We start from the raw sequence: 26,971 nt of genomic DNA, 5'->3' as shown, positions 1-26,971 counted from the left end.
TTGGGTGTGTGTGGCGGGGGGTGGGGGAGAGATCATAATGGGCATGGAGTTTCTTTTAGGAGGATAAAAATATTCTAAAATTAGATTGTGATGGTTGCATAACCCTGTGAAAGTACAATGGGGCCTTGACTTACAAGTGTCCCGACAAACGAGTTTTTTGAGATACCAGCTGTCTCTCTGCTGATTTTTTGCATTGAGTTGATAGAGTAATTTGAGTTAACGAGCTCGGTCTCGGAACGAATTAAACTCGTAAGTCAAGGCCCCACTGTACTAAAGATCATCAAATTATACACTTCAGATGGGTTAATTGTATGTATATGAATTACATCTTAATATAGCTGTTAATTTTTTTTTAAGTCAGCTTGTTTGTGTCCTCAGGAAGCAGGCCTGGTTATGGGATGCCTGGAGTGTCAGAGAAGGGGAACCAAGGGATCAGTAGGTCGTCTAGGTCCAGACCCACTTTTTCCTTCATTGTAGATAAATGTCCAAATATACTTGTTGATTAATATATATGGTATCTTTGTACCAATGTCTAAAAGATGCTTCCCAACTCCCAAGATAAATCATCTTGCTCAAGGTCACAAGTCAAGTCAGTAGTAGCCAAAGTCCCTCTGTTCCAACCCCATTGAGTCTGTTTCTTTCGTGGACCCCGTCTTTCAGACTTTAGCTCCAGCCTGAACAGGCAGGAGACCTGGGGTCAGTGCTTGTCTTGCTCTGGGTATGGGGGTGGGCAGTGCGTGCCCTTGGTCAAACTAGGACTCTCTTCCGCAGTCATGACACCCTGGCCCCTGCTGTTGCCACATGCCCCCTTCGTATGCTGTGAAGAACAGGAATGAGGTCTTAGCTGGTTTGGCTCAGTGGAAAGAGCATCGGCCTGTGGACTGAAGGGTCCCAGGTTTGTTTCCAGTCAAGGGCACATGTCCAGTGTAGGGTGTGCAGGAGGCAGCTGATCACTGATTCTATCTCATCACTGGTGTTTCTCTCTCTCTCCCTTCCTCTCTGAAATCAATGAAAATATATATTTTAAAAAAAGAGAGAGAGAGAACAGGAATGAGGACCTTTTCCAAAGCGTGGGCAGGGCAATGCTGTCTGTCCCCTGACATCAAGGGATTACGTACTACTTCTACTCCTGGCGCTACCTGATATGCCAGTCCTAGGCTAGAGCCAGCCGCTGCGAAGTCCCTCGTGACTGGCACATGGGCCTGGAGATAGACTGCACACATTTCCGGAAGCTGCCAACTTGGTGGCCCCGTCTAGAAATGACAAAAGCATGGAAGAGGACCTGGTCCATTCTGACTTTGTTTTGGCTTATAAATGGGGAAAGCCTTAGTGGCTGAAATTTATAGTCCAAAATCAGTTAAGTATCCTTCTAGAAATATTCTATAGAAACTTGAGCACTTCTGTGTAATTTGGCCCATACTAACCATGCTGCTTTGCACTTTCTTTTCATTTGACATACTTTTTTGATATTGTTAAAAAACATAGATTGATAAGTCTCATTTCTTAAACAGCTGCACAATGTTTCACAGTGGCTAGCCTTAGTCCTTTGCTAATGGACATTTAAGGTGTTCCCAGTATCACAAATTTTGCTGTATTAAACATTATCCTCAATTTTGCCACTTAAGTGGAAAAAGAAATTTGAGGTGTAAATCCTTGAGGTGTACTTGCCGAGCCAAAGGGTATGTCCATTTAACTTTTTTAAAAAATATATTTTTTATTGATTTTTTACAGAGAGGAAGGGAGAGGGATAGAGAGTTAGAAACATCTGAGAGAGAAGCATCGATCAGCTGCCTCCTGCACACCCCCTACTGGGGATGCGCCTGCAACCAAGGTACATGCCCTTGACCGGAATCGAACCCGGGACCCTTCAGTCCACAGGCCGACGCTCTATCCAGTGAGCAAAACCGGCTAGGGCTCCATTTAACTTTTTTATAAATATAATCAAATCATTTTCCCAACAGGCTGTACCAAGTTACACTAAATGTGAAGCCTCATTTTTATTTATTTTGGTCTTTGAAAAATTGCTTAGAAAGATGTGTAGCCCTAACCACTTTGGCTCAGTGGGTAGAGTGTCGGCCTGCAGACTAAAGGGTCTCGGGTTCGATTCCGGTCAAGGGCATGTACCTTGGTTGCGGGCACATCCCCAGTAGGGGGTGTGCAGGAGGCAGCTGATTGATGTTTCTCTCATTGATGCTTCTAACTCCCTATCCCTCTCCCTTCCTCTCTGTAATAAAAAAAAAAATAATAATCAATAGAATATATTTTTAAAAGAAAGATGTGTAACCTTTCAGAGTACAGATATAACTGTAAAGCTATTTAACAGCCTATCTTTCCCCACCAATTTGAATAATCATTTTTATCACAAATTTCCAGAAATAGTTAGGGCTGTTTCTGAACCCTCTCCCCCCTCCACTAATTTATCTTGTGCCGATTCTGTTTTTACTCCAGTGCTTTGGTGTCTGATTATCTAGTATGTAAACACATCACCTCCACTGTTTTTTAAAAATGTATTGCCTAGGAACTTTCAATTTTCAAGTTCTGTTAAAAACTCTTTTTGGATAGCAATGAATTTAAGCATTAAGCTGGAGAGAATCCAACATCTTTTTTTTTTTTAATCCTCACCCAAGGATATCTTTCCATAGATTTTTTTTTAGAGAGTGGAAGGGAGAGGGAAAGACATAGAGAAATATCAATGTGAGAGAAACACATCAATTGGTTGTCTCCTGCATGTGCCCCAACGAGGGCCCGGGCCAGAAAGGAGCCTGCAACCAAGGCATGTGCCCTTGACCAGAACTGAACCAGGGACCCTTCGGTCCACAGGCTAATGCCCTATCCAGTGAGCCAAACTGGCTAGGGCCAACATCTTTTAATGTCTTCCCATTTAGGTACATGGTATGTCTTATATCCTTCTGGAGAGAGCATTTTCTTCATGTAGGCTCTGCATGTCTCCTGTGAGGCTTCTTACTTTGTAGTTTATGGGTATTATAATTGTGAAGGGGACCCCCTTTTTTTCAAGTAAATCTTCCAATTTGTTACTGCAGTGTGTAAGGAATATACTAATTTTGGGCCTCAGTTTATTCTCTGTAAAAAGGATAGAAGGAGAACTACTCAGTAAAAGGTTTCCATGGTTATATAAATATGGGATAAACAAAGCTAAATAGATTTGTTCATTGTGGGACTTATGAATGACTTTAACACACTTTTGATCAAGAATCCCCAAGAAAGGCACAGGGAATTTCCTGTACTTACTTGACCATGAAACCCTTTGTCACAAGGCATTCTAAAACATACTTTGAAAAAAATGCACCCAAAGACCCTTCTAGCTTCTAATCTGTCAATCTAGGAATCTGCAATGAACCTTATCTAATGCCCAAACTCCCTTCCAAACCCCAACTAGAACACAGGAGACAACCCAGGGTCAAAGTGAATGCTTTAATGTGTTACTCACAGAGCCATGCCTCTGAACAGCAGGTGCCCGCCTCCACTGTCCCCAGATCTCTTTGTTGGGAAGGTAAGCTGGCTACCGGGGGGCAGGGATGTGGAGTCTAGAAGAGTAAGCTGGGCAAAGGGAGGTCCAGGAGGCACCCTGTGGGGGCGGAACTCCTGGGAGTTCAGAGGGAAGGGCCATGGGCCTCAGGCTGGCCCCTCCTCAGGCATTCCCAGCAAAGCCACAAGGGGCTCGAGAGGTGTGGGGGTCTCCATGGGCACAGGGTGGGTGCGTTCGTGCTTTCGTAGGTCGCTGGCACTCAAGAAGGCCTTGGGGCAGTGGGGGCAGGTGTAGGGGCGCACAGAGCTGTGTGTGCGGCTGTGTTTGCGCAGCCCAGCCCGATCTGAAAAGCTCTTGCCACACTGGGTGCAGGGAAAGGGCCGGAGCTCGGGGTGTGAGCGCTCATGCCTTCGTTGCAACGTCAGCGTGGAGAACGTCTCCTTGCACTCCCGGCACGCAAACTGCGGAGGCTTCTCATCCACCTCCTCACCCCCCACCTCGCCTGTCCCCTCCAAGGGACCAGGAGCCTCCCCCACCCCAGCATCTTGGCACTCCACATGCTCCACCGTCATGCCCACCACTTGCCATTGGGTGGCCATCACACCGCCTGATTCTGGGGGCAGCCCTAGCAGCCCTGCTGGAGGGTCCCCGAGCCCTGCTCCTGCCGCTGGGGCCACGGAGCCCTCGCCTGCCACGCTGACGGGCAGTGCGAGGCCCACGACCAGCTCCTGCGGCGGGGGAGCCCCGGTGGCCTCGCTACTTCGGTGGGTCCGCTCGTGCTTCCTCAGGCTGGAGGACACCACAAAGGACTTCCCGCAGGCGTTACAGTGGAAGGGGCGCTCACCCGAGTGCACCCGGCTGTGCTTGGTGAGGCTGGCTCTCTCGGCGAAGGCTCGTCCGCACTCCTCGCAGCGGAAGGGCCGCTGGCCGGAGTGCACCAGCGCATGGCGCTTAAGGTCCCAGGAAGCCACAAACGTCTTGTCACACTGCAGGCACTTGAAGGGCCGGTCGCCGGTGTGCACCCTGCGGTGCATGGCCAGGTCCGCCGGCTGCCGGAAGTCCTTGCCGCACTTCTCGCAGCGGTACGGCTTCACGCCCTCGTGCGCCCGCTGGTGGCGCCGAAAGCTCGAGGGGTCAGAGAACATGCGACCGCAGCGCGGGCACAGGAAGGGCTTCTCGCCAGAGTGCGTGCGCTCGTGGCTCTGGTAGGAGCTGAGCTGAGTGAAGCCCTTGCCACAGGCGGGGCAGCGGTAGGGCTTCTGTGCTGCGTGGATGCGCTGGTGGCACGTGAGCGAGGATGAACGCGAGAAGCTCTTCCCGCATTCGGAGCAGAGGAAGGGGCGCTCTCCGGTGTGGGACCTGTGGGAGTGTGGGGACGGCATGAAGGTGGCAGGCCCCTCACCTGACCCTGCCGCCGTCTGCACGGTTAAGTTAGGAGGCCCTAACATCCAGGGGGCCTTGGCCCAACCCCCTAAGACCAGAGCTGTACCCCAGAGTGAGAAACCTTCCGTTGGGGTAGCTAGATCCCAGGAAAGACCCCTCTCTGCACCCAAAGCCCTAGACTTACCAGGTCCCCTTCACAGATCCTGTGCTCTTCCGGAGACCCTATGAGTGACCCAACTTCAAGCCCTGCCCCTTTCCTGATGTCCAGGAACCCAGGCCTCTCAGACCCCACTTGCATCCTCCAGGGCCCCATCCCAAATCAGTCTGCCCCGCCCCCTCAAGTCCGGTCCACCGACCAATCTGGGAGCTCCCCGTGTGCTGCTTACCACCACCCATAGCTCCCTCCCACTCACCTTCCCATTGGCTCATTCTGCCCTTCAGACCCAAGCCCAGACCACGCTGGCCCCCCCCCCCCCGCCCCCCACACACCCGCTCTTCCCACCCCCTACCGCCCTGCCCTCACCGCTCGTGGTTGCGCAGGTCCTTGAGCTCCGCATAGGCCTTGCCGCAGCGCTCGCAGCCATAGGGCCGAAGGCCGGCGTGCGTGCGCCGGTGCTTGCGGAACACAGAAGGGTCCGCGAAGCTCTTGCCGCAGTCGGCGCAGGCGTAGGGCCGCTCGCCCGTATGGCCCCGCTGGTGGATCTTGAGCTTGGAGAGCGCGCCGTAGGCTTTGGGGCAGTGCGTGCAGCGGAACGGCAGCTCGCCAGCGTGCGAGGCCAGGTGCACGCGCAGGCACACAGGCTGCATGAAGCGGCGGCCGCACTCGGGGCAAGGGAAGGGCTTTTCGCCCGTGTGGCTGCGCCCATGACTGCGCAGCTCCGGTGCTGTTTTGTAGGCCTTGGGGCACAGTGGGCATGCGTAAGGCCGAGGCTTGGCCGCTGCACCTGGCCCTTTGTCCCCGCCGGCATCCTCTGTTTTAGATTCCGTCTCTGGCTTCAGCTTCGCCTCCGCCACCTCCTCCGCGCAGTCTACAGGCCCATGTGTGGCAGCGTGGCGTGCTGCCCTGGGCGCATTTGGAAACGTCTTAGTACAGGACAGGCACTTGTAGCGGCGGCCCGAACGCTTGTAGCCGGGGCCTGGGGACCGGGCCTCCACAGTCTCCACCTCCATGGCCTCGATGGGCAAAGCTCTGTGAGAGAAGCAAAGTTAGACAGAAGCCACATCCCTCCGCCATTCTCCAAGGCCTCTCCCGTCACCAAAGCCCTCATGGGGCCTCAGTGGGAACCCCAACTTATCTGCACTTCCCACCCGGGAGGGCCACATCCTGCCTTCAAACATTCCGGCTATGAAAGTGTGCCCAAGTTTCCTCTCTGGTCTGCTCACTGATGGCAGGAGTTGGACTGGGTGACTTCAGAAAGACGAAGGGAGGAGGCTGGGTTCATCAAAACGTCTGCCTGCCCTTCATTCCCCAGCCCGAGCTTTTCCAGACCCTGTGGCATTCCCAGAACACCCTGTCCCATCCTCTCACCATCCTCCTCCTTCAGCTCAGCCTCCAAGGCCTGTGCCAGGATGCAGGGTCCTATGCAAGGCTGCAGACATCGAGACTACCCAGATGGGGCTCTGGCCTGAAGGTCTCCAAGTGCCCAGGGAAGGCAGAGGTAGGCCCAAGAGAGGGCAAAACCAGTGGGCTCACGGTGGTGATTGGCACCATCTGTCTGGAAGTGGTAGGCCCCCAGCATATGCATTTTGTTTTTCCACTCTGGTGGGTTAGCTTTCAGAGGCAGCAACGGTCGCACAGAATTCTGGCCTTGCACGGCTATAAGGGACTCCACCCCAGACAGGAATCCTGGCCCACCCCTGCTCTGGAACCACTGTGGGCTCCTGCTCCCCTAGCTCTGGTCATAGGAAGCTCAGTCACTCTCAAGGCAGCTTGAACCATTGCTAGCAGTGAGAAGCCCCTGAGTCATAATCAATGTATCTGATCTGGCTTCCCGGGACACCCACTCTAGCCGAGGCCCCTTCATTCTCGGTTCAGAGCCAGGCACCGTCCACACAGCTGCTCCTGTGGATCATGGCTGGAAGGAAATAGGATTAACAGCTGCATTAGCCCTAACACCAGCTCATCCTCCCTGGGGGATGAAGGGAGAGGATTACGGCAGATCCACTTAAGGAGTGTGCAGCAGCAGCTGCTGGGGGCAGCCTGGGTGGGGGTGAGGATCTGCTATAGGAAAGGGAGCCTGGTGTGCCCAGAAGTGAGGTTGGGAGGTAGGGGGCCTGAGTTCTTTCTCGTGTTCCTTTCTAAGCCTGTTTCCCTGTCTGTACGCCTCAGGGCTTGGTGGCTTCTGCATTACGGCCCGGGGAGGACACTGGAGCCCCGGAGTGAGTGGCACGGGCTGCATCTTTAGAGTCAGCACCTTTCTGCCCGGTGGACCGGCCTCAGTCCCCACCCCTACACACACAGTCGGGTGTACACAGGCAGCCAGCGTCTTCTCCCGGAAGCACTGTGTGACACTCAAGAACTTTCCATGGCTTCCAGCACGCCATGCAAGTTCCCAGGTCCTTCCTGGCCGTTACAAATCCCATCAATCCTGCCTTTGAGTCCCACTTCGCCCAGGAAGCTCTTCCTGCATCTCCGCTTTGGTTTCTGGCGCCAATCCCACTCAATGCTGTTCCACCATCACCTTGTTGTTGTTGTTTTTTTCACTTTTCCCACTAAATTCTGGGGCTGGAAAGTGAGTTAAAGGGTTTGAGGATCAACTTTCCAGGGGATCTCGAGTTTCCAGGGGATCTCTTCCTATCCCTGGATGAGGCACTCACTACCTCCTTTCAGACCATCTCTGGACAGCCTGACTGATAAAGTTTCTCTTTAATAAAAAAACCGATAGCTCACATTTACAAAGCACTTGCTAAATAACAGGCAGTATCCTAAGCTCTTTACATGTATTAACTCACTTCAATTTCCTGCCCACACCATGAGAAAAGTACTATTATTATTCCCTTTTCACAGATAAGAGAACTGTGGCCCAGAGAAAAAAATGGCATTGTGCTTAATAACTAGCCCGTGGCCACACCTAGTAATTCGCAGCTGGGAGTTGAATCCAGCTGTTTCACTCGCCTTGAGTTGTTGGGTCCTTACTCAGTGATCTGGGTCCTCACAGTCTTGTCTGCCCCCTGGGCCGGCCCCACAGGGGCTGGACTCTGAGCTCAGGTTGCACCGTTGTCTTCTCTTATCCCTGTAGAACCGCCCCGAGACCAGAGCCAGAACCTTTATGTCTGCTTCCCTCTCAGAGGCTGGACCCATGGATTCTGAGCTCTGGGCCTGTCTTCCTATCTGTGAGCCAGAAACCAGGTAGCTGGATGGGTAAACCTCTCCTAAGGCACTGCCCAGGGGACAAGTGGGGGCACCAGGTTGGTCCCAGCAGGCACCCAGCTCCATGAAGAGCAGAGGGCCAGGTCGGCGAGGCCCCTGTCAAATTATCTCCTCGCTTCACCGTTCAGTGAGGACTCTCACCTACCACTCCCTACGGTGGGGTTCCTCCAAGTCAGGTCTGTGAGCCCCTGGTACGAGAATAACCATCCAGGGAGTGTGGGGCAGGACAGAAACTTTCCTATGAACACACTTTCTAGGTCATTCCAGTCAACACTCAACATTTAGGAACCAAAGACACATCCTTAAGTCTTCACAAGCTTTTAGGAGAAAGGCGTTTTTACTTCGCCTTGCTTTCAGAGGTGCAGATTACGCCCCAGACGGAAAAACTTGCACAGGAACACACAGCTGTCAAGGAGCCCTGACTCAAACCCGAGTCTTCAGGTCTCTGGGCCGGGCTCTTTCGCCAGCAGTCTTCATTTCCTGAAGACGTATTAGCCAAACCATGAGACTTTCCACAGTTCCCAGGGCAAAGACCAATATCCCTTTCACGGCCAGCACGGCTTGAACCGTCTAACTCCTGCCTCCCTCAACTTCCATTGCTCTTCCCTGTCCCACTAAGCTCCACCCACACGGGCTCCCTTTCTTTTCCTCAAAGCGCTAAATTCCTTCTTCCTTCAGGGCCTCTGCACACAGTACCCTCTGCCAGAACCACTCTCCCCCGAGGATCTTTGTGTAGCTATCTCTTTGGTTTTATCTGGGTCTCAGGTCCCTGTCACTTTCTCAAAGAGGGCTTTCCAGACCACCTTTCTGAAGGCTGCGGGCGCCCCTGCTGATCACTCTCCTCCCCCCCCTTTAATTTCCGTTACGGTGCTCCCATGGATAGCGTTCCTTCTTGCAAGCTTAGCACCAGCCAGGTACCGTTCTGAGAATTTTACGTGTACTACTCAAGCTAAGTCTCACAACTGTGGTTCTCAACCTTCCTAATGCCACGACCCTTTAACACAGTTCCCCATGTTGTGGTGACCCCCAACCATAAAATTATTTTCGTTGCAAGTTCATAACTGCAATTTTGCTGCTGTTATGAATTGTAATGTAAATATCTGATATGCTATATGTGTTTTCCCATGGTCGCAACCCACAGGTTGAGAACCGCTGGAGAAGTCTGTTACAGACTGAACGTGTGCATGCCTGCAAGCCAGGAAAAGAGTCCTCACCATGAACTGGCCAGCACCTTGATCATGGACACCCAGCCTCCAGGACTGTGAGAAGTAAGTTTCTGTTGGTTAAGCCCCCCAGTCTGTGTTTTCGCCTGAACAGGCTGTTAAACAGACAAGGATACCGAGGCACACAGAAATGAAGCAGTGATAGTCATAGCCAGTATTCAAAGCTAGGTGGTCTGCCTCCCAAACTTCTGCTCTCCATCCCCTGATAGCACTTACACATTTTATGGCTTAGTGGTTAACTCTGTCTCCAGCACAAGAATCTAGGCTAGCGAAGAGCCGGGAGCCTTTCTTATTCTGTACCCACTACACCTAGAACTGTGACTAGCGCCCCAAAACAAACGGAAAGACTCAACCTCTGAGACACAGTTCAGACCCAGGCCTAGAGCCTCTGCCTTCCCCTCAGTAGGCATGTGTGAGACTGTCCATTAACAACTATTTTTTAACTGGATTTCTCTGCTGTCCAAGTTCCCAAGGTCCAAATAGCATCAGGCCTCTTTCCCACACGGCTTCATTGCTCTACTGAGGAAGGTTGGTCTTCCCTTCTTGCTGGCTTAGGAGAGGGATGAAGTCCTGCTGCCTGAACGGGAGTCAGAGACTTCATTCCCAGAGAGTCTAGGCTAGGAGCCTGGGAGCTGGGATGAGGTGAGAAAGGAGCCACTTTTTATCGTCCCTGCACCTCCGTCTCCATGTCTGAACATGTCACCCACAGGCCTCACAGACTCGGCGAGACGGCAGACGTGTAAGCATGAACAGTGCGTGCAGAGGTGAGAGTTAAGGATCTCCTAGGCCTCCAATCTGGTCAGTTCACAACCTAACCCCAACGCACGTTTCCAGCCTCGGCTCAGCGTGTTTCCCCCTCCCTGCAGCAACCTGAGCTCCAGCCACAAATCTCAAACTTCCCCACCTGGATGCATCTCCACCTGCACTGCCCTCTGCCTCGGTTTGCCTTCGCTCCTGGGAAAACTCTTTTGCATCCTTCCCATCAGTACCGGTTCCCCCAGTCACAGGCAGTAGAAGCAGGGGCGCCACGGCGCTCCAGGCCCCGGTCTTCTCCGAGGCAGGTGGGGGTTTGGAGAGCGCCAGGGCCTACCAGGCGCGCCGAGGAGCCGAGAGCTGCAGAAACGCTGCGCTTCTCGCCCCCCGCAACCGTCTGTGTCTGCGCCCCCGCCAGACAGCCGCGCAGGCCAGGGCCCCGAGCTGCCTCGGCTCGGAATGAGCCCTGGGAAACGTGGCCTTGGAGCATGTGGCAAGGGGTGACAAAGAATGAGAGAATGAACAAATGAATGGGACCGAGAGCCGGGGCCGGACAAAGACCTGCAAAATGGCGTTCTCTAGGACCGCGGGAGGGGTGGCCAGGACCTCGGCCAGGGAGGGGGCCGCCGGCGCCGCGGCTCTCGCTAGGCGGGCGGCGCGCCAGGGACAAAAGCCCGCAACGTGGCGGGCTCTAGGACCCCCGGGCCCGCACCGCGCAAGGCGGGCAGCCGCGCCGGCGGAGCCCGGGCGTCCGCAGCAGCCGGCCCGCGAGGACAGCCGGTCCGCGAGGACAGCCGGCGGGTTCTAGGACCCGCTGGGCCCGGAGCGCGCCCGCGCCCTCCCGGGGCCGCACTCCTCCCGCCCCGCCTGCGCTGCTCGCGCCAGGCCAACCCCATCCGCCCTCGGCACCCACAGGGAAACAGGTCCGTTCGGGTTTCGTCCGCGCTGGGGACGCCTAGGGGTCCCCGCGGCTTCCCGCCGGCGTTTCCTACCTGACGGACTTGGGCTGGCTCCGTGGCGTCCGCTACAGCTCGTCTCACCAACGGAGCCCCAGACTCTGCCGGGGAGGGGCCGGCGCTAGGACCCAGCGGGGGGGTGGGGGGGGGAGAGGGCGGAGAGGCGGGACCGGCGGGCGGAAGTGGAAGGGAGCTTCACGGACTGGGAAGAAAGCGAAGCTCATCGAGGTGGCTGAGGACTAAATTGCAGGGGGGTCACTGTGGGCGCTAAAGGCAGGGGATGACGGACAGGCTTACTATGTACACCGGATCCTGCTAGTTCGGGGCCAGATCACCAACAACTATAAGCTGGGAGGACAGGCCATGATCAAGCTTGTAGTGCCTAAATCCTCATATTCCACCACATTTCCCTTCACAGCGAGGAGTGCACAAAGCTCCCTCCATCTATCTTGAGGAGTTTTTCAGGGAGCCCCACGAAAAGTGTCACCAAAGTACTGAGGTTATGGCTACAGAGCCCTTTTTCCCTCATCCTCGCTCAGCCGATGCACCAGACCCGTGCTCGCTGCTCTTGCCGGAAGTGTGGCTAAGGTTATAGGAAACGACCTGCTCTTTGACCTGCGTGGGCGGGGCCAGAGGAGCGTTTGTAGCGACTTCTTGCTTGGCACCGGAAGTGTGTCTGTGTAGACCGGGTGCTTGGAGGCGGGTCAGGAAGTGTTCTCCAGGAGGAGGTTTCGCGGGGAAGCTTTTGCGGCTAGAACACTTCCTGTTTCCTAGTAACAATAGGAAGTGTCCGCGGAGCTGGGGCTACTCCTGGCTCGTGTCAGCTGCGCCCTTTTTACTCTACCTCCTTCCTTCTCCCGCTTCTCCCTTCCCTCTCCCCCTTCCCTCCCCACCCCCTGGGACCCCTGGCGGAGTGTGCGTGTGTGGGAGCGCGAGAGCCCCCCACAGCCACCCCTTGGGGCGCACGGCTGCAGTTAGGGTGAGGGTCCCAGTGCGCAGGCGCGCTCCCGTTCGCGGTCCCCAACGGACGCACCCGCGGCGGGAACGAGAAGGGGCCACCCGTGTGAGGTAGGGGCCTTAAGAGGAAACCGGCCGAGAAATGAGTGAGGCGAGAGGACTCGTTTGATCAGGAGCTCAAACGATCAAGACAGGGGATTCACTCTTGAGCGAAGGGGCTTTGAGAAGTGAGAGTTCGGGGAGCAGGTTCAGTGAGGGGGGTTTAGTCAGCGATAGTTGTACTGGGGTCCAGCGGAAGTAAAGGATCCGCCGGAAAGCCCAGGTGATGGAGAAGGCACGGGGTCCTGCCATGGAGAGGGCAAGAGCTTTGGGAAGGAGGTTGCCTGCATCAGTGGGTTTGCTCGTGTGTATCCTGGGACAGCAGGCATTGCCGTGTGTTGCGGGGAGTAAGTGACACAATGGATATTCTTTATTTAGCGCAGTGTTCGGTCCGCGGTAATGCTCAATTAGCATGCATTGCTGTCATCAGTGTTATGAGAGGAGGTAGAAGAAGAACAGAAGGGCAGCAGCGAGGCTATAGCGAGGAGGTGTCAGAAGGAAAAAGGTAGAGAGGGTGAAGAACGACCAGAAATGGGATGGAATTTCCGTGATGGGGGATAGTCTGGGTTCAGGGGAAGTAGGTGAAAGAAGCGGCCAAGAAAGTCTTTTAGAAAGGAGACTTTGTGACCGTGAAAGGAATAGGGGACGTGGGGGCACAAGCCAGCCCCTTCTCTGAGGGCGGCCCTGACTTCATCTCTCAGGCCCTCATCTGTCAGCTGGAGAAAGACTGCTTTTTCAGTGCCTCTGGGCTACTCTGCTTAGCTGAGGGGTAAGGACTGGACATCTCTTGTTCAGAGCCCTAGAAAAGGTTCAGGTTTCCTTTTAAGATGTCACAGGAGATATGTTGTTTGTTTCAGAATTATAGAGAGAAGGTTAGGGGCAGTAAGACCTTTTGGATTTGGTCTGAAGAACAGGTTAATAGGTCTGCGATCAGAAGTCAGTTACATCCCTCTAGACCAGCGGTTCTCAACCTGTGGGTCGCGACCCCTTTGGGGGTCAAACGACCCTTTTACAGGGGTTGCCTAAGACCATCGGAAAACACATATATAATTACATATTGTTTTTGTGATTAATCACTATGCTTTAATTATGTTCAATTTGTAACAATGAAATTGGGGGTCACCACAACGTGAGGAACTGTACTAAAGGGTTGTGGCATTAGGAAGGCTGAGAACCACTGTTCTAGACTTTCCCTATCTCTACCTCTAGGGATGAGTTAGGCCCAGGGAAGCTCCCACATCTGGGGAGCTTGTGTACAGAGTTGCCTTACGTGATGGTGCTTCCAGATTGGATCCAGTAGGAAGCAGGTCCCTGGGCATTGCTGCGTGGGGAGCCTCTCTGTGACCTCTGGTGAACTTGTTGTTTATACAGCCAAGAGATAAAGTTAATTCAGGCCTTCCTTCTCACCACTGCCCTTTCTTCCCAGGCTTTGGGCACCACCAGAAGAAGATGCCTCTGCCACCTGCCTGCTCCTCCTGACCCTCCAGGTTTCTGCCACACTGCCCCATGGAGGATGTGCCCACCTCACTCAGCTGCTGTGACTGTCAGCACCACTTTCCTAGTGTCCTGGAACTGTCAAAACACCGTGAACTGCTCCATCCATCCTCCAGCCAGGACAGTGAGGAGGCTGATAACATCCCTCCGCCCTACCGCTGTCAGCAGTGTGGGCAGGGCTACCGTCACCCAGGAAGCTTGGTCAACCACCACTGTACCCATGAAACTGGCCTTTTCCCCTGTACCAGCTGTGGCAAGGACTTCATCAATCCCATGGCCCTCAAGAGCCACATGAGGACTCATGCTCTTGAGGGAAGCCCCAAGGAAGCCACTCCACGCCTCCAGGGGGAGACAGTATCCACTGACTCTTGGGGCCAGAGGTTTGGCCATGGGGAAAGCTGGGAGAATCAGAAAAAACATGCCGAAGAGACACCTGGCTGTGAATCTGGGCCTGACCCCAGGGCAGCTCTGGACACCTGGGAAGATCCACCCATCAGACAAAGAGAAGACTGGGAAAGCCAGCCAAATCCTGAGGAGGGTGCGGAGGACTGGGGATCCATCACCAACTCTGCCAGGGCCCCGCTGCTCTCCACTCCAGCCAGCAGCCTCCTTAGCAACTTGGAACAGTATTTGGCTGAGTCAGTGGTGAATTTCACGGAGGGTCAGGAGCCCACCCAGTCCTCTCCTGCAGAGGAGGAACGGCGGTACAAGTGTGGTCAGTGTGGCAAGACTTATAAGCACGCGGGGAGCCTCACCAACCACCGCCAGAGCCACACCCTGGGCATCTACCCTTGTACCATTTGCTTTAAGGAGTTCTCTAACCTCATGGCTCTGAAGAACCACTCCCGACTCCATGCCCAATATCGGCCTTACCAATGTCCTCACTGCCCCCGTGCCTTTCGGCTGCCCCAAGACCTGCTGGAACACCAGCAATCCCATGAGGGAGAAAGACAGGAGCAGCTGTGGGAAGAGAAAGGGGTGCCCACCACCAATGGGCACACAGACGAGAGCAGCTGGGATCAGCTCCCTAGTACACCGATGCTGAACGGCTCTGGGGAGCTAGAGGACAGTGGGCTGGAGGAGTACCGACCTTTCCGCTGTGGGGACTGTGGCCGTACTTACCGCCATGCTGGGAGCCTTATCAACCATCGCAAGAGTCACCAGACAGGTGTCTATCCTTGCTCCATCTGTTCCAAGCAGCTGTACAATGCAGCTGCTCTCAAAAACCATGTGCGGGCTCATCACAGACCCCGGCAAGGAGCTGCAGAGGATGGGCAGCCATCCGAGCTGCCACCTCCTTTGCCTCTGACGGAGACCACCCACAAAGAGAGAGAGGTTCCCACCGCCACCCTGGACCACCGCCCCTATAAGTGTAATGAATGTGGTCGGGCCTACCGCCACCGGGGGAGCTTAGTGAACCACCGCCACAGCCATCAGACAGGAGAGTACCAGTGCTCGCTCTGTCCTCGCAAGTACCCCAACCTTATGGCCCTGCGCAACCACGTGCGGGTCCACTGCAAGTCTGCTCGTCGCAGCACAGGCCCAGGGGCTGAAGGTGCCCCCAGCCAACTCAAGGTGGGGTCTGACTCAGTGGGAGCAAAGGCAGCCCCATGTACAGATCAGGGGACTGGGTGCAAACAAGAAGAGAAGGCCACTGATGTCCCCCCAGTAGCAGATACGACAGCACCACAGGTACGCGACACGCGTGGGATGCTCTTTGAAGAGCCTGAGAGCCTTGAGCATCACAGCCGGACCCAGGGAGAAGGGGGGAATAGCAGGACAGAGGCCAGGGTGTCACCTCCTCGGGCATTTGCCTGCCGGGACTGTGGAAAGAGCTATCGCCACTCAGGCAGCCTTATCAACCACAGGCAGACCCATCAGACAGGGGACTTCAGCTGCGGGGCCTGCACCAAGCACTTCCACACCATGGCTGCCATGAAGAACCATTTACGACGCCACAGTCGACGGCGGAGCAGGCGGCCCTGGAGGCGGACTGGCAGTGCTGGGGGTGGGGGAGAGGCCCAACTCCCTTCAGGTGGGAACTGGGCCCAGGAGTTGGTAGAAGACAATGAGGGCCTGGACTGTCCCCAGGGCCCTTCAGAGGAAAGTCCTAGTGGAGCCGAAAGCAACTTGGAAAGTGATGGGGGCTCTTTGCAGGCTCATGCTGAAAGAGACAAATGTGAGCCTGAAAGGGATGAGGCCTGTTTCCAGGGTGATAAAGGGAGCAGAGGTCCTGAGGAAGGACTAGACAGGAAGGAGGCCTGCTTTCTTGACAACTTGGAAATGCCAGGTGATGAGGAAAGCAATGGGACACGCTTCTGTGATGGCCTCCCTGGGGTGGATGAAGACCAGAAACCAGCCACTGGCCAGCCCAGCTCTTCCCACTCCGTTGAAGCTGTCACTAGCTGGCAGGCTGAGGTCTCCCACACATGTTCTGACTGTGGGCATTCGTTCCCCCATGCCGCTGGCCTGCTGAGCCACAGGCCCTGCCACCCACCAGACATCTATCAGTGCTCCCTCTGCCCGAAGGAGTTTGACTCTCTGCCCGCCCTGCGCAGCCACTTCCAGAACCACAGGCCCGGGGAGGCAGCCCCAGCACAGCCTTTCCTCTGCTGCCTCTGTGGCATGATCTTCCCTGGGCGGGCGGGCTACAGGCTTCACCGGCGCCAGGCTCATGACTCCTCTGGACTGACTGAGGGCTCAGAGGAGGAGGGGGAAGATGAAGCAGCAGCAGTGGCAGCCTCCACCCATAGTACCCCGCTACAGCTCTCAGAAACAGAGCTGTTGAATCAGCTGCAGCGGGAGGTGGAGGCATTGGATGGGGCCGGTTATGGGCACATCTGTGGGTGCTGTGGTCAAACCTATGATGACCTAGGGAGCCTGGAGCGTCACCACCAAAATCAGAGTTCTGGGAATACGACGGACAAGGCTCCCAACCACTTGGGAGAGTCGGGTGATACCACGGAAACGGTTGCAGATGGCGTCTTTGAGGGCACAGTGACTTCTCTCCCTGCAGAAGGTGGAGACACACAGTCTGGAGAGGGAGTAGATGCCCGGGTTGCAGACAGCCTCTGCGTGCAGGGCGGGGAAAGTTCCCTGGAGGATCAGCCCCGTCCCTTCCGCTGCAACCAGTGCGGCAAAACCTATCGCCATGGGGGCAGCCTAGTGAACCATCGCAAGATCCACCAGACTGGAGACTACATCTGCCCTGTCTGCTCCCGCTGCTACCCCAACCTGGCTGCCTACCGCAATCACCTGCGAAACCACCCACGCTGCAAAGGCTCTGAGCCCCAGGTGGGGCCCGCCCCACAGGCCGGAGGCGGCAGTGAGCCCCAGAACGTGGCAGAGGAGGGGCTGGGGCAGGCGGAAGTGGAGAAGCTCCAGGAGGAAATAAAAATAGAGCCCCCAGAGGAGGTGGCAAGGGTGAAAGAAGAGCCGTGGAAGGAGCCCACTCTGAAGGGGGAGGAGATGGGGCTGAGGTTGGAGACTGCGGAGAAGGGCTGCCAGACCGAGGCCAGTTCTGAGCGGCCCTTCAGCTGCGAGGTATGTGGCCGGTCATACAAGCACGCCGGCAGCCTCATTAACCACCGGCAGAGCCACCAGACCGGCCACTTTGGCTGCCAGGCCTGCTCCAAAGGCTTCTCGAACCTCATGTCCCTCAAGAACCACCGGCGCATCCATGCAGATCCCCGGCGTTTCCGCTGCGGGGACTGTGGGAAGGCATTCCGCCTGCGGAAACAGCTGGCTAACCACCAGCGGATCCACCTCGAGCGGGGTGGGGGTGGGGGCACCCGAAAACTGGCTCGGGAAGATTGGCCCTTCCGGTGTGGGCAGTGTGGGCGGAACTACCGCCATGCCAGCAGCCTCCTGAACCACCAGTGCAGCCCTGAGACGGGCCCGTACAGCTGCCCCACCTGTCCCAAGACCTACTCCAACCTCGTGGCCTTGAAGGACCACCAGAAGCTACACGCAGAGAGCCGGCGGCGGCGAGCAGGGCGGGCCCGGCGGGCAGCTGTCCGCTGCGCCCTCTGTGGCCAGGGCTTCCCGGGCCGGGGTTCTCTGGAGCGGCACTTGCGAGAGCATGAGGAGGAGACCAAAAGTGGTCAGGGAGGTCCTGGTGGCACAGAGGGCAGCAAGGGGAACCTCGCTGATGACAAGGGACTAGAGGACAGATCTGGTGGTACTGAGTTAGTTCCCCAGCTGCAGTGTGGAGCCATGAGGCCAGGGGAGCAGAGTCATAGCCCCAGCAGGTCAGCAGGTTCAGAAGCCACAGAGCCAGTATCCTGGGGCATGGGGCAAACAGATGGATGGCAAGGAGATAGGGGACCAGTGAATCATGATGGAGATTGGGTTCCTCTGGGTCATGTATTGACCAAGCCAGAAGATGAGTCAGCAGACAGTGTCCCCATAAGTTCTTGCCACCTTGGCAACAGCCAGCCCAATGGACCTAGTCATGTGGACAGCTGGGACAATAGAAACAGCACCCCTCAGCTCCAACCAGAGAGCCACCCCTTTTCCTGCTGCCGTTGTGGTAAGACCTGCCAGTCGGAAGGCCCCTTGAACCACCACACCCATGAGGCAGACTGCCACTATTGCCTGCTCTGCTCCAAGGAGTTCCTGAATCCTGTGGCCACGGAGAGTCACAGCCACAACCACGTATCTTCCCAGACCTTTGCCTGCCCTGACTGTGGCAAAACCTTTCCGTTCCAACATGAACTAGCCAGCCACCTGCAAACTCATGCCAAGGGCCTCAGTCAGGTACCACCCCAAATACAGGAAGCCAGAGGCCCCAAAGCTGGGACTGTGGAGGACGAGGTAGATCTCGCTGGTCAAGGGAAAGCCCAGAAGGCCCCAACAGATCCCCCCGGGGTCCCGGGAGAGAATACTGAGAGAGCTAAAGAAGGGCAGGGAGTGAAGTCCACAGTGGCTGAAGATGAGGACCGGCCCTTCCGCTGTGCCCAGTGTGGGCGTTCATACCGCCACGCTGGTAGCTTGTTGAACCACCAGAAGGCCCACACCACTGGACTCTATCCTTGCTCCCTCTGTCCCAAACTTCTACCCAACCTGCTTTCTCTGAAGAACCATGGCAGGACCCACACGGACCCCAAACGCCATCGCTGCAGCATCTGTGGCAAGGCCTTCCGGACAGCTGCCCGGCTGGAGGGCCACGGGCGGGTCCATGCACCCCAGGAGGGGCCCTTCACCTGCCCCCATTGTCCCCGCCATTTCCGCCGCCACATCAGCTTTCTGCAGCACCGGCAGCAGCACCAGGAGGAACAGACAGTGGCCGACTCTGGTACGGGGATATGAATGGGCAGAGGATTGAAGGATCCCAGAGGAGGTGGGCATACAGTGGAGGGCAAAATCTGGCCCCAAGGTAGTGGGGAAGCAAGGAGTGAGAGGAAAGGGTCCTCTGGGTCCGAGAGGTGACCAGGAGCTTGGGTATGGAATGAGAAAACTAGTTTGAAGATGCTGCCCTTTGAGCGGCCTAGGTCTGAACCCCTGGGTCAGGTAAATAGATAGCATGGTGGGGCGGGATAAGGAGTGGGCAGGGGCAGAGGCCACTGCCTGGGCTCCTCTGCTGTGCCTGAGCCAAAGAGGAGTCTTCGTTTTGGGAGGGAAGGCAGCTGGGTACCATCTGGCTGCTACATCTGGAAACCCTCCTGATCCAGCCAGTAATGACTCCCAGGGGAAAAGATTATCTAGGTTCTGCTCTTCCCTAGAGTAGGCAGGGAGTCAGGGAATGAGGAATGGGCTGAGGGAGGCACCCCCAGACTGGACTTTGTGGCTTCAGTGCTGACTTGGCCGGAGAAACTAGGCCACTGAATGGCCCCCAGCTCCCTGTCCCTGTTTCCCTGCATCTGGTCTCTGCTCCCCATCCGCTTTTCTTGGAAACTAGACCTTTGGTCCTTTCCTACCAGTGTTGCCTCACGTCTCTTCTCTTTATTCAGCCCTTTTCTCTATCTGCTGTGTATGCTTTTTAGGATCCAACCAAACCACCCTTTCTACCTGCACACCCCCTACCGCCAGCACACCTTTAACTGGAGGGCTGAGTCACAGATGATAGTTCCTTTGAAGCCAGGCCCAGCTGTAGTAACAACAATCATTAGCCCTATCACCCTTCTCTATCGGGGAATCTCCGCGGAGTCACCTCCACCCAGCCAAGCTGGAAGATGAGCTGGAAGAGTGGGACAGCCTATTCCCCCAGCAAGCGCTGGGCTTGCTCGCTTCGCCTCTAGAGATCTCCCAGAACCCACTCCACTTTGTGGCCACCAAGGATGGGTGCCCTGAGATGGCGGGCCCTTGGCCAGAAATTGTCAGGGAAGGAGGGGGTGGTGGCTGAGAGTCCCCTAAGAGAGCTGATGAGATGGCATTCAAGGTGAGAGATTTCTTGTAACCTTAAGGGAACGAGTGAGGAGCCAGTTAGCCAAGCCTGGGAAACCCAGTGGAAGTCTTAGGGCGATAGGGCTCTCCTACAGGTTCCTCGGGCCATGGGCAGGGCTGGGGAGGGGAGTACAAGCTGTATGGAGTGTGCCCCCTCAGTCAGTACCTTCTCTCTCCCCAGGAGCCTCAAAGGCACCAGCAGTGGGCCTGTCATTGCCCCCTCCACCCACCCCCACGACCCCACTTCTGGACCCTTCACCCCAGTGGCCTGCAGATCTCAGCTTCTCCCTCTGAACTTCAGTTCTCCAAAGATCAATACAGGGCAAAAGTGCAGGTTGCAGGGAAAGGTTTGACCTCCATGTTCTACTCAGGAGTAGTTTGGGCATCCCCATCTCTCCTCTCCCCTGGCTTCTTTCCCATGTCCCTGTCCGTGAAGGGCCTCTTTCCCCAGCCTTGGTCACCATGCAATTCATTACGCTCGTCCTCCAAGAAACCTGGTGCCAGGGTCTGCGGGATGCGGGGCCACCCTCACCCACCAGATTCCAATACCAGGGAGGCAGATTCAGAGAGAGCCAGGGATAGGAATGTTGCCTGTGGAGGGGGGAGGGGGGGCTTTTGCTACAATTTGTAACTTATTTTCTAAAGTCTATTTTGTAACAATTTATTTAAGTTTAAAAAAAGGAAAATTGCACCACCATTCCCCTTCCCCCCCACCAAAAAAGAAAATTTTCCAAGAATGTGGCTGGTGTGGTTATATGTGAGGGATGAAGAGGGGAAAGCGGGACGCCTGCGTCGAGAGCAGAGCTGAGAGCGGGAGCATCTACAGGTGACAAGTCCCTGTCCTGCAGGGGGGAGGCGGGGCAGCTGCCAATCCACTGGGCTTTGGGGCCTGCCCAGTGCCTGGAATTGTGTGGGTGGGGGGATGGAGAGGGGCAGAGGCAGTGATGTGTTTGCAGCATCCCAGAGCCACCTGTCAGCAGTCAGCTGGTTGGCCTGTGGGAGAGGAAGAGGTGGGTGGTGGCCTCGTCCTCACACTCTCCTCCTGGAAGGAGGAGGAAGGAGGTGCCACACAGCCTCCACGGGGGATGAGAAAACAGGTTCAGAGGTTGAGAGGCCTGTTCCAAGTCACACGATGACAGAATTTGAATCCAGATGGGTCTGTCTACCGCTCCACCCCACTCAGGGCATCTAGAGGTGACTCAGATCAGATCTTACAGAGAGAGGGGTCTGGAGAGGGAAGAGTCAGCAGAAGGCCCCAGGGCCACATACTCATATTGGCCAGGCAGCTTCCAGGCTCGGGCTCGGGCTCGGGCTCGGGCTCCTTGGAGAAGTAGACCTGCCAGTCCAAACTGCTGACCCAGTTCTCGTAGGTGGGGAGCGCTGTGAAGACTGCAGGCCGCGCGGGGCCCTGGCAGGCATCGCCAAAGCTGTGTAGCCCAGCCAGGAACCATGTGCCCCTCACCTCAAGCACCAGTGGTGCCCCAGACAGGCCCTGCCAGGGGTCAGTGACACTGGGTGACTTCCTCTTACCCCTAAGCAGTTGTGAGGGGCAGAAAGGCTGAACTTGAGGTGAGGGGCAGGACGGGAGGCCAACCCCGGCGGGCCTGTACATGAGCTGCAGGCTGAGGATGCCGGGACTGTGGGGTAAGGTTTGGGGGACTGGAGCTTACCTCACAGCGGGGCGGCTCACCCACAACACTGGTGCACACCATCTCTGGCAGAATGGGGGTGCCATCGCTCCCGAGGGCAGTATGCAGCCGGCCGCAGGCCCTAGGCCCCAGGAGGGTGACAGGCACTGTCTGAGGGGAGCTGGTGCCTGTGGTGGGGGGAGGGAAAGACCCGACTGCCCCAGTGGCCTCGAGGCTGGATGGAGAGCTGCCGGTGGCCCGGTCCTACATACCTGCTCCTTGGCGGGCCAGCCCCAAGACCCAGCCACGTTCCCCATCGGGCAGGCGGTGGTCAGCATAGGGCAGGCAGAGGGGCCGCAGGCTGGGGCCTAATGTCACCGGCTGGGCCAGCAACAGCAGGGCCACATCGTAGCCCCCCTCGGGGTGGGTGTAAGCCCCATGCAGGATGAGTTGCTTGAGGCTGTGCTCCTCTGGTCCGGCCGCCAGCCTCACGCTCCATTCCTCTGGGCTCTGCCGCCTGTGCAGAGACAGCACTGACAGCATTGGGCGGCGGGGGGGGGGGGGGGGGGGGGCTGTACAAAGGTGAGGGAGACAGGGCTCACCCAATGAAGCAGTGGGCAGCGGTCAGCACCACCTCCTCTGACACCAGGGCTCCGCCACAGGCCAGCTTCCCCTGGTGCTTCAGCCTGGCATCCCAGGGCCACGGGGAGGGGGCTTCTGCCTGGGGACCTTCTCCCCTCAAGGATCCGCAGGCTGAAACGGATGGATAACCATCTGCCTTCCTGCTAAGTGCTTCCCACATACTATCTAATCCTCACAGCGACCTTTTAAGTTGAATTTTGTTACCGCTGTAACCAAAGTTCCCGAAAGGTTAAGTGACTTTCTAGCTCAGTAACTACAGGTAAGGAGCAGATTTGATATTCAAAACCAGAGCCTAAGCTTTTAACTGATGGTCCAGCCTCAAGGGAGTGGCCTGCTCATCACCCCTCCGCCCCACCTGTCTGCACCCCTCCGGGCTTGGACTGGCTCCAGCATTCCTGGCTCACTCGGGCTTCTCTTACCATCAAGACATAGCTTCCGTCCCAGGAATTATTTTGCATGCAATTTGTGTGTTAATCACTTACGCTAGAATTCTGAGTGGCAGCCCTGCCCTGTCCAGTCTCACTGGGTCCTTGCTTGGAAATGTGCAGCAAGGCCCCCAAACCTTCAGCTAGATCACAAGTCCCTCTTACCTAACTCCAAACCCAGAAAGTTCTGGAACATCTCAGCCCTAAATGGGGCTGTTCGCATCCTAGGGACTCAGGGGTGGGCCTTAGAATCCCCCTAGTTAGCATATGGCAGTTTGTGGATGCCCTGTATCAATTCTCTATTGCAAACTGAAATTTATTTCACCGTGGCTTCCACCTGCTGCCCAGGAGTCCTCACAAGCCTGGTTGTCCCCACATATCACACTCTTAACAGCCTCTGCGCGTACCTACACAGCTGTCCTCATCACTGAGCTGCACGGCCTCTGGGTTCTGGGCCAGAAAGGCTGCGCCCCCAGCGCGGGCCTGCAGCCAGGAGCTGTGGGCAGCCGTGTCAGTCAGCAGCACGGGAGTGTCTTCCTGGGCACAGCTGGACGTGAAGCTGATGATCCCAGCCTGAACCCAGTGTCCATCAGGCTCATGGCACAGCACGGGGCCCCCAGAATCTCCCTGGAGCAGGCAATGGAGTCAGGGACAGACACCTGAGCCCAGCGCCGGGCAGACATCCTCTGCAGCCCTTCCACCCATCCCTGCGCCAGGCCCCTCCCCTCGGCTTCCTTCCCCTCTCCTCCCCGTCAGACCTGGCAGGGCCCCTGCACCCCGGGCTGGGCACCCCCACACAGCATCCCAGGCCGGGCCGGGCTGGCCAGCAGCCGCTGGTGCAGCCTGTTGTAGAGACAGTTACACGTGGGGCGGCTGATGAGACGCAGGCGCAGATTCCGTAGGATCCTGGGAGCTGGAAAAAGACGGGCTTGGTGCTGGAGTCTGGGCTCTGGGGAGCAAGGAAGACTAGAAGCAGAGACCGTTGCCAGCTGAGGCTGTGACCTTGGGCAAGAGGACTGCCTCTTGGGGTTCAGCCTGGGGCAGCACTTACCATCACTAATGTCCTGGTCCCAGCCAGTGGCCCAGCAAGAGGTCCCAAAGGGGAAGCGATGGGCAGGTCTGGGCAAGCAGAGGGGTGTGTGGGCTGTGGGGTGGGCGAGCCGTAGCAGGGCCAGGTCTGAGCCCTGGCTGTAGTGGTTGTAGGCCCTGGGCAGCTGCAGAGAAGTCACCCCAATCTCCTCAGCCCCGGGGCTCAGCCCCTCACGCTGCAGAGAGCCCAGAACAACTGACCAGGAGCTCAGGTCTGTCATTGCCGCTCTGGAAAGAGAGGGGCGAGGCCCAGGCATGGAGTGCAGAGGCGGACAGTGCACCAGGGAAGACCGAACAAGGTAGGTGAACGGACAAACACCATCTGTGGCTTTAAGCAAGGCCTTTCCTTCTCCCAACATGTTTCTCATTTGTAAGGCTTCTGCCATGAAGGCTGTTAAGAGCAACTTGATAGTAAGAACCTGGCACATCGCAGAGTCTCAGTAAACAGTCCTTTGTTATTCTAAGGGCAGGGATCAGCACTGTGGAGTTTGGGGACACCGCCCCCCCAAGGTCGGCAGCCCTGTCGGAGCCCAGCCACAACTCACTTTTCAAAGCAGTGGGCAGCCGTGAGGACCCAGGTGTCCGCCACCAGGGAGCCACTGCAGATGTGCACCCCCTGCCTCCGCACACTGGCCTGCCACGGCCACTCGCCAGGCCCCGTGCTGCCCTCCTGAGGCTCAGGGGGGCCAGGGCCGCGCTGCCCGCAGGCTGTGGAGAGAGGTGGGTCAGGAGAGCAGGCCCCCATCCTGTCCTCGCGCAGGGTCCGTCCAGACCCCGGGAAGGCCCAAGCCCCGTGTCCCCAGAGCTTACCGCGCTGAGCTGCCTGAAGACCTGGGAAGAGAGAGACACGGGTGAGACTTGGGGGAGCCTTGCCTGGCTGGCCCAGCTTTGGTGGAGGGGACAGGTTGGGGGATAGGCCCTGGGCCCTTGCCTATGACTCTGTGGCTACCTCACCAGCCCCTCCCGGAATGAAAATATTTATGTGTGGTCCAGGAACAGCTTTTATTGGAACCTACTCAGAGCATCTGCTCGGTAATTAACTCTCCTCCCTCAGCTGTGCTCAGCACTCCAGGCCTGAGGAGCAGGGCCTGGGGTTCAGCTTGGGACCAGGCCAGCCCTCCTCCACGCTTCAGAACCCCAACTCCTGCCCCCGCCACTGAGTCAGGAGGCAGCCTGTGAGTGTGGAGAGCATTAGCTTAATTGTGCCCTCAGCCGTGGAGGCCGAGGAGGAAGGATTAGAGGCCTGCGTCATGTCCACCCATTTTGACGACTCAGACTCCCCCACCTTTCCAGAAACTGCCAGACTCAACCAAAGAGTCTCCTGCCCTGCCTATTCCCCGTAATGGGCACACGCAGACACACCCACTACACATCTGAGCCCGGAGAGAGGGGACAGAGGCAAAGGCTGGGAGACTGAGGCTAAAGGCCTCAGAACTTGCCTAAGGTCTTGCTGGAGGTAGAGGGGCAGACGGGCACAGGGAACACACACAGGCGCTGACAGCCCTGCAGACAGACTCCTCCAGCACAAGAATATCACACCCTTTTTGACACAGACACACAGATGTCCCCTGACACAGCAAGACATGGCTGTATCACCACCGGCGGACTGACACCCCACAGGCAGTCTTCCTCACACACACCAAGCTGCAGGGGCTGCTGGGCAGAGGGTGGCCCCTGAACCCCCACCATACCACTCCCCCACCCACTCAAACACAGGTGGCTCACCCTCTATGAGGACCACGGCTCCCAGGAGCAGCAGCCCTGGTCCCCAGCTCTGCCTCATGCTGCTCCGGGCTACTCTGCCGCCTGTGCTGTGGTTCTGAGAGGCCACCGGGTCTGCTAGCTCCACCTCTGCTCCGCCCCCAGTTGGCTAGGAGTCAGGTGTCATTGCTTTTCCTGGGCTGGAAGGAAGCCAGTAGCTCCTGGTTCTGGGGCTGTGTGACCCTGGGCTATTCACCAGCCCTCTCTGGGCCATGGCCATGAGCTCACAGACTGAGTTCAAAGGCCAGTTCCCCCGCGTACTACTGGAGTGACCTTGGACATTTAGCCGGCCTGTGCCTTGTCTGAAAAACTCAGAAAATGCCAATTTAAAAACACTTAGACCAGAGCCTGGCATAGATTCAACCTCTCCCAGCATGGAAGCTCTCTCCTGTAACTAAAGGACACCACGGCAGGCCCTCCTGTTCTCACTTTTCAGTGTCCGCACCTCTCACCCAGGCCCAGGTCCAAGTGGACCTCGCACACCTTCTCCCGTCTTGCTTCAGATACAGTGAGTTCAGGGCTGACAGTCAAGGGGCCAGGGCTCTGCTGCCTGCTAGCCGAGAGACTGGCAAATCTCAACACCTCTCTGGGCCCGCCCCCTTCCCGGCAGGCAGGGGTACAGTCGTGCCCACCTTTCTCGCAGGTGTCGGAAGACTCGCTCAGGCGGGAAGAACATTCAGGGTGCGTTCCTTTCCTGTTCTTGACGTCTAGCTCAGGCCAGCCCAGACTGTTCAGGAACCCTGACCCCAACACAGACGCTGCAATCAGATGCCCCTGGTGGGTTAAAACCCTGAGGGCTTCCTAACCCCCTTCCAGACACTAGCTGTGTGATCTTAGGCAAATTACCTAGCTTCTCGGTACCTCAGTTTCCTCATCAAGACAGGGATAATAATAGTACCTACCTCATACAAATTGCCAGAAGGATTAAATGAGTTGACACATGTCATGTTCTTAAACAGTGCTTGGCATGCAGGTAAGTGCTCAGTACATATTAGGAAAAACAAATCAAAAACACAACCTGTCCCTGGCCCTTCAGAGCTGCCAAGACTGTCTTGGGGTGGTAGATAAGGCAGCCAGAAGGGTTAAGGTTACACTATAAGAAGAACTTCCCAGCAAACATGCACAGAACCAGAGGGCAGCTTGTTCTTACAAGTGCGTGCGTGGCCCTCACAGGAGAGGAGGCCCAGCACCCGTGGGCAGCAGCCGGCTGCCAGCCTGTTTCCTGCGGCTGGGGGTGCCCCGGTCTTGCTGACTCCACATGAAGGCTGTGGAGAAGGAACTAACCACCCTTCCCAAGCAGACCCCCACTCTCCCTCCAAC

The 26,971-nt window shown here is 56.6% G+C and overlaps 3 protein-coding genes across 11 annotated transcripts; 1 reads left to right on the top strand and 2 right to left on the bottom strand.

The window, feature by feature from the left end:
* Positions 1–11,354, bottom strand: ZNF668 (zinc finger protein 668). Of its 4 annotated transcripts, none has more exons than XM_059692195.1 (3): positions 11,209–11,354; positions 5,394–6,059; positions 1–4,846 (listed from the first exon to the last, which is right to left on the bottom strand). In XM_059692195.1, exons 2-3 carry the CDS (start codon positions 6,038–6,040, stop codon positions 3,634–3,636), a joined length of 1,860 nt encoding a protein of 619 aa, XP_059548178.1. In that variant the 5' UTR covers positions 6,041–6,059; positions 11,209–11,354; the 3' UTR covers positions 1–3,633. The 4 variants fall into 4 exon arrangements, with proteins under 4 accessions (XP_059548178.1, XP_059548181.1, XP_059548180.1 ...); XM_059692198.1 differs by lacking the exon at positions 11,209–11,354 and adding an exon at positions 10,778–10,989; XM_059692197.1 differs by lacking the exon at positions 11,209–11,354 and adding an exon at positions 10,368–10,755.
* Positions 11,003–20,857, top strand: ZNF646 (zinc finger protein 646). 4 transcript variants are annotated; one of them, XM_059692194.1, is made up of 2 exons: positions 11,003–11,139; positions 13,655–20,857. In XM_059692194.1, exon 2 carries the CDS (start codon positions 13,735–13,737, stop codon positions 19,030–19,032), a length of 5,298 nt encoding a protein of 1,765 aa, XP_059548177.1. In that variant the 5' UTR covers positions 11,003–11,139; positions 13,655–13,734; the 3' UTR covers positions 19,033–20,857. The 4 variants fall into 4 exon arrangements, with proteins under 4 accessions (XP_059548177.1, XP_059548174.1, XP_059548176.1 ...); XM_059692191.1 differs by lacking the exon at positions 11,003–11,139 and adding an exon at positions 11,737–12,240; XM_059692193.1 differs by lacking the exon at positions 11,003–11,139 and adding an exon at positions 12,257–12,575.
* PRSS53 (serine protease 53) lies at positions 20,754–26,895 on the bottom strand. 3 transcript variants are annotated; one of them, XM_059692201.1, is made up of 11 exons: positions 25,616–26,895; positions 24,701–24,721; positions 24,436–24,598; positions 23,853–24,118; positions 23,560–23,714; positions 23,209–23,428; positions 22,337–22,487; positions 22,007–22,251; positions 21,777–21,922; positions 21,376–21,598; positions 20,754–21,099 (listed from the first exon to the last, which is right to left on the bottom strand). In XM_059692201.1, the coding sequence occupies exons 1-11, from the start codon at positions 25,671–25,673 to the stop codon at positions 21,080–21,082; spliced, it is 1,668 nt and encodes a 555-aa protein (XP_059548184.1). In that variant the 5' UTR covers positions 25,674–26,895; the 3' UTR covers positions 20,754–21,079. The 3 variants fall into 3 exon arrangements, with proteins under 3 accessions (XP_059548184.1, XP_059548182.1, XP_059548185.1); XM_059692199.1 differs by having other exon boundaries at positions 23,560–24,118; XM_059692202.1 differs by lacking the exon at positions 20,754–21,099 and having other exon boundaries at positions 21,421–21,598; positions 21,777–21,876; positions 23,560–24,118.
* Between the last annotated feature and the right edge of the window lie 76 nt (positions 26,896–26,971).

This window comes from Myotis daubentonii, chromosome 4 (genome assembly GCF_963259705.1).
Source record: "Myotis daubentonii chromosome 4, mMyoDau2.1, whole genome shotgun sequence".
NCBI lineage: Eukaryota > Metazoa > Chordata > Mammalia > Chiroptera > Vespertilionidae > Myotis > Myotis daubentonii.
Note: the sequence above shows the minus strand (reverse complement) of the source record. Positions and strands in the feature narration are given on the sequence as shown.